Source organism: Xenopus tropicalis, chromosome 7 (genome assembly GCF_000004195.4).
Source record: "Xenopus tropicalis strain Nigerian chromosome 7, UCB_Xtro_10.0, whole genome shotgun sequence".
NCBI classification, from domain to species: domain Eukaryota; kingdom Metazoa; phylum Chordata; class Amphibia; order Anura; family Pipidae; genus Xenopus; species Xenopus tropicalis.
In genome coordinates this window covers 19,270,640-19,286,542 of record NC_030683.2, presented here as the reverse complement: position 1 = coordinate 19,286,542, position 15,903 = coordinate 19,270,640, and the positions used below count along the sequence as shown (strand labels likewise).

At 44.6% G+C, this 15,903-nt stretch overlaps 1 protein-coding gene across 4 annotated transcripts in view; it reads right to left on the bottom strand.

The window, feature by feature from the left end:
- Positions 1-15,903, bottom strand: part of fgfr2 (fibroblast growth factor receptor 2) — a 68,469-nt gene that overhangs the window by 41,407 nt on the left and 11,159 nt on the right. For all 4 annotated transcript variants that reach the window (XM_012965896.2, XM_012965898.3, XM_012965899.3 and 1 more), the window contains exon 2: positions 606-845. In XM_012965896.2, coding sequence (XP_012821350.1) covers positions 606-762 — 157 coding nt within the window. In that variant the 5' untranslated portion in view covers positions 763-845. The remainder of the gene's footprint in view (positions 1-605; positions 846-15,903) is intronic.

Sequence of the window (15,903 nt, the reverse complement as noted above, 5' to 3'; positions counted from 1 at the left end):
TGTGGGATAGCAGGTATAGTAGGAAGAGATGGTGCCTATAGTAGCAGTGGGATAATAGCCTCTGGGAAGGGACTGTGGCTGTGGGATAGCAGGTATAGTAGGGAGAGATGGTGCCTATAGTAGCAGTGGGGGGATAATAGCCTCTGGGAAGGGACTGTGGCTGTGGGATAGCAGGTATAGTAGGGAGAGATGGTGCCTATAGTAGCAGTGGGGGGATAATAGCCTCTGGGAAGGGACTGGGCTTGTGGGATAGCAGGTATAGTAGGGAGAGATGGTGCCTATAGTAGCAGTGGGGGGATAATAGCCTCTGGGAAGGGACGGTGGGATAGCAAGAATGTAATACACTTTATAGAGGGTGGCCTGGGCCACAAGCTGACAATCCAAACAATTAAGGAAAGCTAAGTTTAAAGTCAAAATTCACAGCAAACCCTAATCATCTCCTGAGCACTTGGAAAAAGCAACAACAACAAATATCTGCCCAACTATGGGTGCACGGATACTGTGACATATCAAGTCCATTTCTGAATACATGGGAGGAGTTATATATACAGGATTATGTTTTTCCCCACAATATATTTAGCGCCTGAATCCATTTTGCATCCTACCTTCGGGTTCAGAAGTGGTATCCTCCGCCATGTGGTAAGATGGCCGGGCTATTGTTCGGCTGACCAGAAGCAACCCAAGTAGCACGAGTACCAGCATTCTGTCAGCGTGGCCGCCTCCTCCTGCTTTCCCCGAACGCCACACTAAGGACATCCCCATCTGTCCAGCTGTGCGCAAGCATGAGCCGCACGTATCAATGGGAGGTCCCAGGAACTGCGGGTCCCGCTCCCTGCCCGGGAGACCTGCAAAGGAGACATCAGCATAGTCACTAATAGGGAATGTGACTGATAATTCCCCGCCAAACCACAAGGGGCACTTCATTTATACCTGTTTTGATTGCAAGTTCTTTGGGACAATCTGAATCACTTTTATAAGAGACTACCTGATTGGCCACAGGCTTCTCATATTTTATTATGCATGCCATTATAAAAAGCCAGCAGTGACAGTTCCCTAGAAGTCCAGTGGGTGTGGTTTGATATTATGGGGGTGTGTCTAGCCAAACATGGCTGTTAATGGCACTTTCCATAGCAGGGACAAGTCTCTAGGCTTTCTCATGACCTGTAAAAAGGGGATACCATAAATCGTGGAGGACATAGGCATTCCTATTAAGAAGAATTCTGGTATAAATTTTGAAGGCTACTGTGGCCCTTAAAGGTTTTCCTTACAGTGGTATAAAGGCAGAATTTTCTACCTGAACTGTGGTGCCGGCACATACGGGACGGTATCCCTTTAAAGGCAAGCGAGCGGCGGATAAGAATTTGTTTTTCTTTAATCTGCTCAGCTTAAATTTTAATGTCATGGAAATGTCAGGACTGCTACCTAAGGTTACCGATCCAAAGACCAATGTAATGAAGCCAAACAAAGTGCTTTTGTGAGCCGCCCCGTCAGGACAGGCGTTAACCAGCTGTAAGCGAATCATTTCTGAAAAATTCAAAATAAAGTGCAATGAGCTACCAGCGCCATTGTTCGGCTGCACTGCTGCCCGGTGAAGTCCAGCAAACTACACTGACTATGGCTTATTTACCGCATTGCCACGATAAAAATTCCCCCACTCCAGAAACATGAAATCTGCATCGTTAGCACAGAAATGTGGCACCAACCCACAATTTCACTTCCCTCCCCTCTCTGTTCGCTGGTTCTGACTCCTGAAACAATGTAGATGTTCTCCTCCAGCTGGCTGCTGATACATATATTTTTTAACTTGTTCCCAAGAAAATGAGCCCTGACCTCCTTTTTTTTTTCTCTAAACCTGTTTTTTAACACTTGACACATATCAGGGAAAAAAAACCTGTGATTTGCCTCTTTACTGCCGATGTGGCCTGCAGCGTTTCCCTGAGAAAGGGTTCAGATCTCAGGTATAGAGAAAGCTGCCACCCCCAACAAGCTGTAAGGATTTTTGTGGAGAATCACCCCACTAGGGTTAATGCCTAAATATTTAGTGAAGAAATATAAAGGTTGGATGAGGCTTCCATTACCCAAAGAGAGACCAATTGTAATATATAATTATAGTTATAAACTCTCCTATGAACAGCCATTGGTAGCCTTCACAAAACACGAATTACACCCTCCTACCTGATCACGACTCCCACCCCTTCCATTGGAAGATTTCATCTACAGAAGTGGCCAGGCCATACCCAGAAAGAACTGCTACTTGATTTTGGCACCCAACATTCAGCCAACAGATCAATACATTAGATCCTGGGGGGGGGGGGGGGGGGGGGCACTGCAGAGCTATTGGTTTCCAACAATGTCCACTGACCAAACCCTTGGAATTTTCCATCATGTCCACTTTATAATCAGGTGTGGGAAGGAGACTGTATTGGGCCTACAGGTGCCATTGGGTTCTGAGAGTTCTACTGAATGTGCTAGAGCTTAGAAAACACAACATGTAACACTGGCCATACACTTATAAGATCTACTTATTTGGCAAAGTCTTCAAACGAGTGGATCTTTGCCTGATTTGGCCACCCACACATTGGGCAGATCTAGTCATTAGTACCCCAGGCTAACACACGCATTGGGCCACATCGACAGGTTTATGGGGTCCTTGCCTACAGGATTTCTAACTTGTCCAATAGATATCTGCCTGATGTACAAATAAGTTGGGCACACTTTCAAGAAGGCCCCGTGGAGAGGCCAACTTGTTATGACCACTCTTCCTGCTTGGCTCTATAGTTTTCACACCATAAGGGCACAGAGAAGACTTAAGCTCGTCATACACGTTCCACTAAAATTTTCAGACCGTGTGTGGGCTCAGAACTATCATCCCCATAATTTTCGTATCATGATGATTGGTCGTTTACTATATGGGACAGGTTAGAAAATTTCAGTTGGCTTAAGATAAAATCTGTGCATGTTTTATGTATCGGACAATATCCTTGGGGGACCTAAAATGGAAGTCACTTTCGTACAATTGGTGTCTGCCAACTATTGTTATTTTTAGGGCTTTATCCTACAATTTCAGTCTGAATGTTAGTTAGACTAAAACATTCTTCGCAAGACGGCTAAAATCTGAACGTGTATGGCCAGCTTTAGGGTGCACACACAATTCAGCAGTTGCTCAGACTTCGGCACAAATAGACACAAGATATTTCCGCACACACAGCCTATAGGAAACCAAAGGGAATATGGAATAGTAGGGAATATCTTTTTCCACCTCAAAACATCCAAGAGCACCCAGTTCAGGGGGCACACTAGAGGAGCCCTGCGCGTGCACCCACGTGTGCCCGTGTAAGTGTGCGAACCTATAAAGCTCAGCTGTCGTCGAGGAAATAGCAGGGACTTAGTGATGCAATTTAAAGCAGTGAATCCTTCAGAAAGCCTATAAATCCTACAGCATGTGGTCAGAGAAAAATCCATATTCAAATCTTTGCAAATCTGCTGTTGGCAAAAAAAAAATGTAAAAAAAAAAAAAGCCCCCGTGTTCTTAAATGTGCCTGGAACTGAGTGCAACGCCTGCTCGCTTTCCTGGGCTGGACCCTACATCTCTGCGAATGGAACGGTCTTTTCAAGTTCTGTGGGCTCTTGTTTGCAGAGAAAGTGAGAAAACTGCTGTAGGTTCTTCCAGTGTTTTTACAGCTGCAAAGCCAAACTCAACCCCCCCCCCCCCCAACCCACCCCGGCCGGGACGAGAAGGACTTAGCTTCCCGTGTGTGCACAGAAACCCAGCCACCTTTGTGCCAGTAGAAGAGCAATGGCACATGGGGCAATTCAGGGTGTTTTGCCCACTAAACATCTGGAATTGCCCCTTATTCATTTTGTTGGAGATCACAGATTTGTTCAGCTAAAAATCACCTCACATTCATTTTTATTATACTCTTAATTTATATATCTCCGCCATATTCCCCCAGCAGAGCTTACAATCGAAGGTCCCCATCACAAACACAATGGTCAAAATAAAAACACAGTAGCAGCAGTCAGCTCTCCCCCAGGTCAAATAAGAAGCCAGCTTCTGCTGCGTTGTTTCAGAACTCAGAACCAGCAGTGCAGAGAATATAAAGAGCCAGACAGATTATTATTATTATTACAGGTATCGGACCCCTTATCCGGAAACCCATTATCCAGAAAGCTCCGAATTACGGAAAGCCTGTCTCCCATAGACTCCATTATAATCAAATAATTAGGATTTTTAAAATTGAATTCCTTTTTTCTCTGTAATAATAAAACAGTACCTTGTATTTGATCCCAACTAAGATATAATTACCCCTTATTGGGGGCAGAACAGCCCTATTGGGTTTATTTAATGGTTAAATTATCCCCTTTTCTCTGTAATAATAAAACAGTACCTGTACTTGATCCCAACTAAGATATAATTACCCCTTATTGGGGGCAGAAGAGCCCTATTGGGTTTATTTAATGGTTAAATGATTCCCTTTTCTCTGTAATAATAAAACAGTACCTGTACTTGATCCCAACTAAGATATAATTACCCCTTATTGGGGGCAGAACAGCCCTATTGGGTTTATTTAATGGTTAAATGATTCCCTTTTCTCTGTAATAATAAAACAGTACCTTGTATTTGATCCTAACTAAGATATAATTAATCCTTATTGGATGCAAAACAATCCTATTGGATTTAATTAATGTTTTAATGGTTTTTTAGTAGACTTAAGGTATGAAGATCAAAATTATGGAAAGACCCCTTATCCGGAGTACCCTTGGTCCCGAGCATTCTGGATAACGGGTCCTATACCTTGTATTAACATTTATTTATAAAGCGCCAACATATCCCGCAGCGCTGTACAATAAGTGGGTTACATACATTGGACATACAGAGTAACATATAAAGCAACCAATAACCGATACAAGAGGTGAAGGGGGCCCTGCCCAAAAGAGCTTACAATCTACAAGACAGATACTGCTTTCATGAGCAATAAGATTTGCATTCAAACCGTTAAACGTGGATATGTATGGGTTAGAATGCTCGAGGCTCACACCGAACGTCCCCAGGTACGAAGAGGGGAAATACGTGAGTGGGATGCCAAGAAGAGATGAATAAATGCTTATTTTCCTTCTGGTATTTACTAGACAGAGCTCACTTTATATCAGAGCTGGAATCCATCTCACCTTAGATGCCACTGCTTATCTCCCGAGAGTAGGGCTCATTGCTATGAGTTACACCTATGACACACGGGCCATTTTGACCACTATTGATCCATTAACCTTAAGGCTTATTTCACTGATTATTTGCTCTTTGTATAGAAGAAGCTTTGTATTGGGAAGGGCAGGAAAAAACCTGTAGCCAACCAGAGCATTAGAAAGTTCCTAGGGATGGTCTTACTAATAAGTAGCAGGTTGTTCATAAACACTTTCCGACTAGGCCACCTAGGTCCCATCAAAGAACCTGACATTGAGGGAGTACTCTAACAAGTAGCCAGCGCTAAATGGAGTAGGTTTCGTATAGACCAATGGTGGAAATAAGAAAGGGCTGATGGGTATTGTCCTTGGCTAGAGCCCACTAAGGCTGGGGCCCACCAGGGTTGGAACTCTAAACCCTAGATTGACCCTATTCAAAGATGTTTACTCATTCTTTCAATGGCACACGTGTTTTGCAGCTGGCACAATTTCTATATATACATATATTTATACATAAACAATTGAGGTAATCACGCTGACCCTGCTAGAGAGGACTATGGGTATTAATGAGCATTTTGCAGCCTGCTCCACCCAAACTAGAAATCAAGAGGGCAGCAAAACGCATTGTGTGCCATTGCCCTCAACGTGCTTTACGGGACTGTGACTTTCACTGTTTTTATTCCATAGAAAACACACCCAGTTTATAAGTAGGGTTTATGGATTTATTTTTCTATAAATACCCAGTGACACATATTGGCAAAGCTCGTTCTGCACAGGGAGTTGTACTTATCTACCGCTAATGATATTTATGGATCGGCATTTAATAGCTCCATTGAAATACTGACTGTGCACAAAAGAGCTCCATCCATAACTGATCAGTATAATACTCCTTTAATTCACTTGTCTTTTTTTGCATGGTGTAAGAAATCTTTTTTTGTATGCATTAATTGTATTTTTATTTACTGTTTAAGTCTGGTGGTACATGGGGTGATTAGTCGTTGCACCAGAAATGCCTTCCCACCGGCAAAAGTGTGATTCGCCGCTGGGATGGCTTTGGTTCAGTTCTCTGAAGTTGCCCAAAGCGACTAATCTCCCCATGTACTACCAGCCTTATTATTTGAAAATGCAATTGCTGCTGAAGGCAGTATCTGTCTGGCTGCACTGCTGCTTCTGACTCCTGAAGCAATGTTGCAGAATCCAGCTGACGGACATGGAAGAGAACAGACTTCTGCTAAAGAGTCCGATGGAGAGAACAGAAAGGGATAAACAAACGCGGCTCTCCTTTGCAAGCGCAATCACTAACTTACTTTCCAATGTACATTTTCTTTCATTATGTAACAAACAGGTTTTTGGGTGGAGTCTGCCCTTTAATAGCAAGCGTGCTGTCTGCAGAACATTGGTACCAGGTGCCTGCACCCAACATTACTGGGGCCCCTGTGCATATATTAACCAGGTGCCTGCACCCAACATTACTGGGGCCCCTGTGCATATATTAACCAGGTACCTGCACCCAACATTACTGGGGCCCCTGTGCATATATTTACCAGGTACCTGCACCCAACATTACTGGGGCCCCTGTGCATATATTAACCAGGTACCTGCACCCAACATTACTGGGGCCCCTGTGCATATATTAACCAGGTGCCTGCACCCAACATTACTGGGGCCCCTGTGCATATATTAACCAGGTACCTGCACCCAACATTACTGGGGCCCCTGTGCATATATTAACCAGGTACCTGCACCCAACATTACTGGGGCCCCTGTGCATATATTAACCAGGTGCCTGCACCCAACATTACTGGGGCCCCTGTGCATATATTAACCAGGTACCTGCACCCAACATTACTGGGGCCCCTGTGCATATATTAACCAGGTGCCTGCACCCAACATTACTGGGGCCCCTGTGCATATATTAACCAGGTACCTGCACCCAACATTACTGGGGCCCCTGTGCATATATTAACCAGGTGCCTGCACCCAACATTACTGGGGCCCCTGTGCGTATATTAACCAGGTGCCTGCACCCAACATTACTGGGGCCCCTGTGCATATATTAACCAGGTGCCTGCACCCAACATTACTGGGGCCCCTGTGCATATATTAACCAGGTGCCTGCACCCAACATTACTGGGGCCCCTGTGCGTATATTAACCAGGTGCCTGCACCCAACATTACTGGGGCCCCTGTGCATATATTAACCAGGTGCCTGCACCCAACATTACTGGGGCCCCTGTGCATATATTAACCAGGTGCCTGCACCCAACATTACTGGGGCCCCTGTGCATATATTAACCAGGTGCCTGCACCCAACATTACTGGGGCCCCTGTGCATATATTAACCAGGTGCCTGCACCCAACATTACTGGGGCCCCTGTGCATATATTAACCAGGTGCCTGCACCCAACATTACTGGGGCCCCTGTGCGTATATTAACCAGGTGCCTGCACCCAACATTACTGGGGCCCCTGTGCTTATATTAACCAGGTTCCTGCACCCAACATTACTGGGGCCCCTGTGCTTATATTAACCAGGTTCCTGCACCCAACATTACTGGGGCCCCTGTGCATATATTAACCAGGTGCCTGCACCCAACATTACTGGGGCCCCTGTGCGTATATTAACCAGGTGCCTGCACCCAACATTACTGGGGCCCCTGTGCTTATATTAACCAGGTGCCTGCACCCAACATTACTGGGGCCCCTGTGCGTATATTAACCAGGTGCCTGCACCCAACATTACTGGGGCCCCTGTGCGTATATTAACCAGGTGCCTGAACCAACAGAGATCCTTTGAGCAGTAGGGTCTAACATTCCTGGGGTCCCTGTGTATGCCTTACTGGGTCCCCTGTGCATTTATTAACTTGGTGCCTTCATCAGCACAGATTCTTTAAACTGAGCATTGACCCAGTATTGCTGGGGCCCCTGTGTATATATTGCTGGGGCCCCTGGGCATATATTAACTAGGTGCCTGCATCAGCAGAGATCCTCTGCACTGGGGGTCCAACCTTCCTGGGGCCCCTGTGTATATATTGCTGGGGCCCCTGGGCATATATTAACTAGATGCCTGCATCAGCACCGATTCTTTGAACTAAGCATTGACCCAGTATTACTGGGTCCCCTGTGTATGCATTACTGGGCCCCCTGTGTATGCATTACTGGGGCCCCTGTGCATATAAACTAGTTGCCTGCATCCGAACAGCTTCTTTGAACTAAGCATTGACCCAGTATTACTGGGGCCCCTGTGCATATATTAACCAGGTGCCTGCATCAGCAGAGATCCTCTGAGCCGTAGCTCAGACTTATTGGGACCCCTGTGCATATAATACTAGCCATTAACAATAAAGTTTAATTATAAGATCTAAATTGTAGTTGCCAATATAGGTCCCTTAGACCGATTCAGCAGCTTATCGGCCCATGTAGGGGCACATACCCGACTGGTCTGAAATCAGCCAGATATCGATCGGGCAGGTTAAAAAATTTATTTGGATCAGGTACCGCATTGGCTCGTCGATACGGCCCCCGAACCGACTGCGCCTATTACTGGTGTTCTAATTCTAGTTCCAATTCTAGTTCTAATGTTAAAACCGAATTAGCCTAAATTCACCCAATATCGCCCACCCGTAGGTGGGGATATCGGGAGAAGATCCACTCGCTTGGCGACTGGCGCAAAGCGAGCGCATCGTAACGTGTATAGCCACCTTAACTCTACAGATGGGGACCCCAATTCAGAGCCCGGCCCTCCGTGACGCATACATTCTTTTCCGTGTAACCTCCGATCCCTAACTGGAACCCGCTTTCCATTTGGTGCTATTATTTTGTGTTGTGTGCAAGTCCCCCCCACATTCCACATAACTGCAGCCATTCCTTGTTTTACAGTCGTGATATATTTGTATTTATACTAATTCCGCAGGACGGAGGGAACCTCTGCCGCAATATTTTTTAAATGAGGCCCAGACGCCAGAAGTCACTCGAAGAAAAAAAAAAATATATTCAAATATGCCAAAACAAATACGAAACAAAAAAAAAAAGACTCTTTTTAAGGAAATTAACCAGTGATTAAACCCAGACTTTACGGAACACACATCCGTCGACGTTAAACAATTATAAACCCCGTGGCACCTCCAGATCCTGCCCCCACTTTTTTTTTCTTTTTAAAAAGTTAATTTTTTAAATTAAAAAGGGGGGAAAAACAGTCTCCCATAAAAAAAAAAAAATCCTCTCCCATTACGACTGAAAACTTAAATAAACATTGGCCTATAAAAACAACACTTACACAAACATTCCCTTTATACAAACGCAAGCCGAAACTTGCTCCTTCCATAAAGGCATATTTACGGCTTGTGCCAATATTCGGAGGCCGGGCCGGCCAAATCAAGGTTTTCTTTCTCACTCAACGCACACAAAAACTTAGCGGGGGCCCCACAAAATGACATAAAAAATAAATGGATTATTCTGTTCCAGCCCGGTTACATACTCCCATCTCTTGTGCAAACAGCTCCGCGCTTAACCCATTCACGCTTACAAACCCGATACACGGGGAGCCTATTAAACAGATTATATTTTAATATAAAGGTGTTTTTTCCCTAAAACTAAACGAATGGGTATAGGGACCTGTTATGCGGAAACCCATTATATAGGATCTCCCTGTAGCAATCAAATAGTCCCTTGTACTTGATCCCAACTAAGATAGAATTACCCCTTATTGAGGGCAGAACAATCCTATTGGATTTATTTAATGGTTAAATGATTCCCTTTTCTCTGTAATAATAAAACAGTACCTGTACTTGATCCCAACTAAGATATAATTACCCCTTATTGGGGGCAGAACAGCCCTATTGGGTTTATTTCATGGTTAAATGATTCCCTTTTCTCTGTAATAATAAAACAGTACCTGTACTTGATCCCAACTAAGATATAATTACCCCTTAGGGCTCTGGCACACGGGGGAGATTAGTCGCCCGCGATAAAACTCCCTGTTCGCGGGCGACTAATCTCCCCGAGTTGCCTACCCCTGCCATCCCACCGGCGAACATGTAAGTCGCCGGCGGGATGGCAGACGCGGCAGCGCGATTTCGCGCAAATCGCCGAAAAAGACTCGCGAGTCTTTTTCGGCGATTCCCTGAAATTGCCCCGCCGCGTCTGCCATCCCGCCGGCGACTTACATGTTCGCCGGTGGGATGGCAGGGGTAGGCAACTCGGGGAGATTAGTCGCCCGCGAACAGGGAGTTAATCGCGGGCGACTAATCTCCCCCGTGTGCCAGAGCCCTTATTGGGGGCAGAACAGCCCTATTGGGTTTATTTAATGGTTAAATGATTCCTTTTTCTCTGTAATAATAAAACAGTACCTGTACTTGATCCCAACTAAGATATAATTACCCCTTATTGGGGCAGAACAGCCCTATTGGGTTTATTTAATGGTTAAATGATTCCCTTTTCTCTGTAATAATAAAACAGTACCTGTACTTGATCCCAACTAAGATATAATTACCCCTTATTGGGGGCAGAACAGCCCTATTGGGTTTATTTAATGGTTAAATGATTCCCTTTTCTCTGTAATAATAAAACAGTACCTGTACTTGATCCCAACTAAGATATAATTATTCCTATTTTGTTTATTTACAGTTTCAATTATTTTCAAGGTATGGAGATCCAAGTTATGGAAAGATCCCTTATCCGGAAAACCCCAGGTCCCGAGCATTCTGGGTAGCTCTATTAAAACAGTGCCCCCTGGTGGTTTTGTTATTGTGGTTATAGTGTTAGAATTCTTGCATGGCTTTACCAAGTAAGAAGGCTTGAATGCACAATCTCACAGCCAAGGAAATAACTTTATGATGGAACCAACCAATCCTGCTGCAGGACACTTATATTTGTATGTACTTCTCCTTCCTACCCCAGCATGCACAGCTGCTACTGGGGTCCCGGGTTCAATTCCAACCAAGGCACTATGCACACAGAGTTTGTACGCCCTCCCCGTGTCTGGGTTGGTTTCCTCCAGGTACTTCTACAGGCTTCTAAAAATAAACTGACCCTAGGGATTGTGAATGTGATTGGAACCCTAAATTATAAGATCCATTGGGGCAGGGACTGATGGGAATAATGCATAATCTCTGCACAGTGCTGTGGAATACATCAGCACTATAAACATAAAGGAAAATAATAACTCTACATGTGCTGCCCAAACTCCCTAAGAGCCCAATTGCAGGCATGCAAGATCCAGGGGTGCGCAGAGCGCACATGTTTATATTTAAGCCCCAGCCTAGCATACCTACCCGGAGAAAGGAGCCAATTAATTGTAATTGTAAGAACATCGCCACATTCCAACCGCTAAGCACACACACACACATATACCTCCACAAACACACAACATGCTCCAGCAAACTGCCACAAAAGGCACAAAGGCCCATGTGTTACAATAGTCAAAAGCCTCCTTTATGAAAAGGTGAAAAGAAGAAACGTTGTGGAATGTTACTGCCCAGGTGGCTGTGTTTGCACTTCGTCTCTGGAGACTCGGCTTTTGTAAGCTCCCTGTGTCAATAGGATTTTGCCATTGTGTTCCCCCGCTTCGCCTGTGTATGAGTGTTTAAGTATGGAGCTGGGATGGGCACTATGATACATTTACTACAATGCAAGCACAGAGGCGGGAGCGCTACAATGATACTTTTACTACTTTGTTAGTAATAAAACAGGACTGGACAACTCCCTGATACGGCCAAGGCGCCCCACACCTACTAAATGTAGATATACACACGCTCCATGTACCACTGAGGTAATAGAACAAGCGGATCTTCTTTCGATATGCCCACCTAAGGTGGGAGCAATATAGGGCTAATTGGATCGTTTGGCTCATAACCTTATTATGAGCTAAGGGGGAAACAAAGTTGGACCTCCAAGTGGGACTTGAACTGAAAAAGTCCAACCACCACTGCAGTAAGCAGTCCACATGTTTAGGGGCTGGATAATAAAATGAGGTCAAACAAAGACACCCATGGAGCACCTCAACATAACAGTAGCCACATTTCTTGGCGGGCCACATCCATTACCAAGGACCAAGTTGGAGAAGCTTGCAGAAGGCTATAACGCTTACTAATAAATCTATAACTCCTGTGTTCTGTCCATGGAACAAACCACCAACTGGGATCACGCATTCCAGCATCTCATACACCAACATACTGACTATTTAGGCTTAACTGGAGATGTCTTTCAACAAATAATGTTGGGGAAAGTGATGCACTCCAAAGGTCCCAGGATTATGGACCTAATGATGAACTGATGATGTCCAGCAAGATGGAATCTACTAAACATGGAAAAAACATGCCCAGGAATGTGTCCAACAGGACATACAGAATATTAATGGCAACCAAAAGCCACAGGGTTCCTTTTTTATTGGTCAAACCCAAGAACATTCCAAAAGCCACCAATATCATCAAAGCATTCAAAGCCCCTACAGTACCACTCCCGTGGAGTTTCCTAGAAAGCTTTTCAGGTTCTACAAGCGTCCATATGTATTGCCTCTATTTGCCTACAAACACAGACACAATAGACACCAATAAAGCACTATGATACAATGGAGTTTCTTTTGTGGTAGGTCCATTAATAAGCCTATGGTTCATGAAAGGAAAGAGGATAGAGGTCCATTCGGCCTGCCCACTCAAACTCTATTCATGTTGTTATTTGGGAGCTCAGGAAGAATGAAAGGGATGCAAGCCTCAGTAAACAGAGGCTGAATCAGCAACCAAAATCTGCCCGTGTATGGGCACAATTGAACCCATCAGCACTGAAAAGTAAGATCTGTTTCTTTAACACAGTTTGCAAAGTCTGCTTTGACCACCCAAGTAGTGGGCCAAACATGGCCAATATGATTGTGTAAGCAGGACCAATACTTGGATCCAAAGGGTACCCTGCACCCAAGAACTGAATCCACAGGCCCAGGAGGTGCCACACAGAGGCAATTGTCCAGCCAAGAGAAACCTGACCACATGTAGAGGGTTGAACCCAAGTCCCACTCATTGTTCGCAGTCCAGCGGTGAAACAAAATACAAATTTTGAGTTTCAGATTTAAGTGGCACCAAAAAAGCCTTAAACGTTTAATTTCTAGGAAGCCTTGCTATTTAACCCCCAAATGCTCTACATCGCTCTACACCAGAAGATGAAGTTCTTTGTTCGCACCTCATAAATACATTTCAGCAATTTCTCACCCTCCAGTCTCACGAATTCCCTTGTGCACTGAAGTGAATATGGGCCTGGAGGCTGCCGCCTCTCCTCTCTGCTGCCAGAGGAAACCTAAGACCTTCCCTTACTGCAGGGCAAAAATAAATACCTTTTCCATTCTTTCTGGTAGTCTAGGAGCCAAGTTCCACACTGTGCAGCCCAACTGTAGAACAGAAAGAACTCTGTAATGCCCCCCCAAGCAGTAACATGCTATATTTAATGCCCACGGGGCTATTGATATAGATTCCCTTTGTTAATTGGTTAATGGAAATATAGGATTAATTTTCCCTTTTTTTGTTTTACCCAAGATGCTTTTGTTGGCTCAGCATGCAGTTTAAGCTTTGCCTACGCTGCCATTGTCTCAGGCCACAAGCTTCCTAATTGCACCATGGAAGGTGGCCACGGAGAGGCAGATTTAAGGTGGCCATACGCAGGCAGATTTGAGCTGCTGATTCAGGCCCTTCAGCCCCATTAGCCAGCTTATCTGCCCGTGTATGGGGCCCTCCAACAGGCCTACCCAACTAATATGAGACTCAAAATCTTCCAGAAGTTGTCCAGGTTTGATTTTCCTGTTGGACGAGGACTGGATCAGCTCATTGATGCAGTCCTCACCCCAACAGCCTGTACCCTCCAGCGTTGTGATTCCTAGGTCCAAACAGTCAGACCAGCCTGATATTGCCCAAACAAGTGGATCTTATAATGCATGGCCCGCTTAGGACCTTTATGGAACCCACCAGAGTAAATGTGATTCCTAAATATTCTCATAGCCTGGACAGGGTTGGTAAAGATGAAACTGCAAGCTGAGCCAGTAACAGCACTTGGGTCTGCCCATTTATTTCCATTAAATGGGCAGATGTTAATTGGGCAGGATTGATTTTACCATCAGATCAAGGACTTACCCCTCGTCATTGAGATCCCTTGGGGGGGTCAAATGATCAAATGAGCCTGAAGTAATTTATGGAACCCAGCAGAGTAAAGACATTCCTAAGTATTCTCATAGCCTGAACTGGGAGATACAGCTAGAATATCCCAGTGTAGATATTCTCTTGGGCTCAGCAGGAAAAGTCAAGGGTTCAGGGGTCTTTAAAATGTACCATGACCGATCAACTGATTGGCTGATTTGTATCCATATGGGAATAACTTGACCAACGACCTATCTCACATGTTCCTTCCTAGTACTGCAAACAACCCCCAACACTGTTTAGGATCTGTTAAACTTTAAAAGCCATTGAAATATTCCATTTATTTATCTACTGGAAAGATGCTTAGAATTATCCTTTGGGTGGAGTCCCCCTATAAAGCGCATTAAGTGATCCAGCTACATAAGGGCTTTAATGTAGCGAAAAAAAACCCAACCACATGGACACATTTTCTTGCTCTAATGTTTTCTGCGTGAATATGTCAGACACTATAAATACATTGTATTTTATAAAGTGTTATTGTTACCACATGCTCTTGGCAATAAGTGTGAGCTGTTTACTTTAAAAAAAAAAGCCAGTTAAACAATACAGCTTGCTTATATTCCATAGAGAACTGTGGCTACACGGGAATAGGATCTGGGTAATACAAGACTTGTCAGCGTGTCTTTTTTCAACCTCAGCATCTATATGAAAGAAGCAGGTTGTCGCCCGTATAAACCCGTAAACCTAAGCAGCCCTTATGCAGGACTGGGCACAGTGTGCAGGCATTATATATTATATATATATATATATATTTAATTTAGGCAGCAAATCTGTGGGACAAGGGTGATACCTGGGAGGGACAATGAGGATTTACTGCAATCTCCCCTCAGGTACAATAACAGAATAACAGCAGTGACTCTCACGTTACTCACAGTTAAGGAATGAAGGGTTTAACTAGGTACCACTCCGGGCATTAAAGGGCAAATTGCACCAGAAGCTGAGAATGCCCCGTGGGCATATACACAGGATGTTCACTCGGTCTGTATTTCCCCATTCTGTTTATCTATAAACACATTTGGTTTTGCTTTGCAGGGATTTCCGTCCCCATATCATGGATAGGTCTTCTCGCATTTTGTTGAACTAAATGCAAGCCATTTCTCGTTCTTAATAGGATTAAAAGATAATAATTTCCTTCAGGCCACAACTGGGCCAGTCTTGACAGAATTTGCAGGTCACGTGCCCGAACATGTGACCAAAGCAGCTAGCCCCCCATGATCAACATTTGCTCTGCCCTTGTGTTAGCTTGTGTACAATGGAACTGCATGTATCATCTGGCTCATCCAATCACTGACCTAAGAAGCTAAAGGTGGGCCGAATGGGCCATTCCAGACTGAGTCAGTGGCTTAATAACCCATGTGTTATGGCTAATAACCATCCACCTGGCAAGAACACCATTGGCATGTTGTTGGACCCTCTATGTCTTCTTAGGCCCCCTATCATGATCCTATCATTAGCCATTGCTGCTGTTGTTGGTTAAACAAGCAAGACAAATACATGGCCAGGAGGGGAGTAAAATGCTGATAAATCAAATACAAAACTAGTGGTCGGGGCCC